This window comes from Atta colombica, unplaced genomic scaffold (genome assembly GCF_001594045.1).
Source record: "Atta colombica isolate Treedump-2 unplaced genomic scaffold, Acol1.0 scaffold187, whole genome shotgun sequence".
Classification (NCBI taxonomy): Eukaryota; Metazoa; Arthropoda; class Insecta; order Hymenoptera; family Formicidae; genus Atta; species Atta colombica.
This window is the reverse complement of record NW_017259279.1, coordinates 2703549-2705193: the sequence shown is the minus strand read 5'-3', so window position 1 is coordinate 2705193 and position 1645 is coordinate 2703549. Positions and strand designations below refer to the sequence as shown.

General features: G+C 35.4%; 1 protein-coding gene across 1 annotated transcript in view; it reads right to left on the bottom strand.

Moving 5' to 3' along the window:
* Window positions 1-416, bottom strand: part of LOC108686575 — a 20148-nt gene extending 19732 nt beyond the window's left edge. The window contains exon 1 of the mRNA XM_018191948.1: window positions 142-416. Coding sequence (XP_018047437.1) covers window positions 142-151 — 10 coding nt within the window. The 5' untranslated portion in view covers window positions 152-416. The remainder of the gene's footprint in view (window positions 1-141) is intronic.
* Between the last annotated feature and the right edge of the window lie 1229 nt (window positions 417-1645).

The following is a 1645-nucleotide window of genomic DNA, read 5'->3' as shown; positions in this document are numbered from 1 at the left end:
CGCCTGGCGTCGCATCTCAAGCGGAAATCGTTATTAGCAAGTACGTTCCTTTCTTTCACACACACACACACACACACACACACACACACACACACACACACACACACATATATATATACGCGTATTTTATCGGCTTCTCACCTCTCACCATCTGTGCTCCAATACTCCCGGAGTTCCGGTCGTCTCGCGAGAAGTTCTTCTCTATGATCGCCGCCGTTTTTTTTCTCTCCTCCTTTACGATGTCGTCGGTCCTACGGAACTGCGTGCGAAAACTAGTGCTCTTTTTCTCTTCCTCCCACGCTGTTAACCACCGATGCACCTGAGAGACTTGGAGAACAAGGCAAGAACACGATCCTCGCTCGTCGAGCGTCCCGCGCGGACTGGTCGGCGCGCTCACCGACGCTCGCGCGCCTCCGCTTCGATGTCGACTGTAGGCAGCTTCGCGGCGCGGTCGCTGCGGATGGAAGGGGTTGCAGCCGCCGTATTTTATCGAGTTCGTTTGCTCGTCTGCACGCAAAACGAACGTCGGCGATTTTCAGCTAATTAATTAATTTTCATTAATGCATCGAATTTATCTGAAACTTCAGACTTTTTTGAGGAATGGCGTAAATCTCGGTATTTTTTACAGAATAACCGCGATAATGCTTGCTGAAGAAAGTTATTTGTTGCAGTTAATAATCGCTGATGAAATAATTTCTTATCGTGATAACGATCTATCGATCGAAGATAATGTAGAGAAACCAAAGTACATTATTACAGCAAACGCGAGAAAAGATTCCCGGTAATGAAACTCTTGCCATTTCCACCGTATTTCTTTCTCAACATCCTTAAGTCTTCTTCGATAGCAAAACAACCGCATTGTATGTTCCACATATAGGCCACATGTTTTTCGCATGCTGGCCACACATCAAGCCAAAATATCGTATGAGGCGCGTGCCGGCGAGAATTCTTTTTCCGATTAAGATTGCTCATGCTCCGTTCTAATTATATGTTTCTAATTACCATACTATATGTGTTTATATGTGTATACTATTATATGTGTATTACTATTATATGTGTATATCCCGAGAGTGTCCCGAAATTAGCGAATTAGAATATTGCAACAAGAAAATTTTCAAAAGATTAAATAAAAAAATTATTTGTAAGTTTTTATTTTAAGCAATAGTTTATGAAATAATTTAAATATGACCAATTACGAACTACGTTTAAATGGAAGAGTATTTGTCCCTATTAATGTACTTTTAAGTCAATTTACTCATTACTGAATGAATTATTAATTATTGCTTTAATTTTGTTTGCTTGAAATCAATATCTGCTTTTCAATATTTCTTTTTTTTATAATATTTTTTAATTTAAAAATTAACATTTTATAATATTTTTAATAAAAATTAAAAAAGTTTTTATTGTTCTCTATTAATGTGCCCTCAATCTTTATACCTATCTATATTTGTCCAGCTTGAATATTGACTCATTTTAACATATTATAATACTAAAATAGATGTAAAACTATTTAATAGATGTAAATTATACATAAACTATTTTGAAACGTAAATTATTTAATTTAATATTGTATAAATAATTATTTTAATTATACAATTATTTTAATTATATTTACAATTTCAATGTACATTCATAATATTGGATT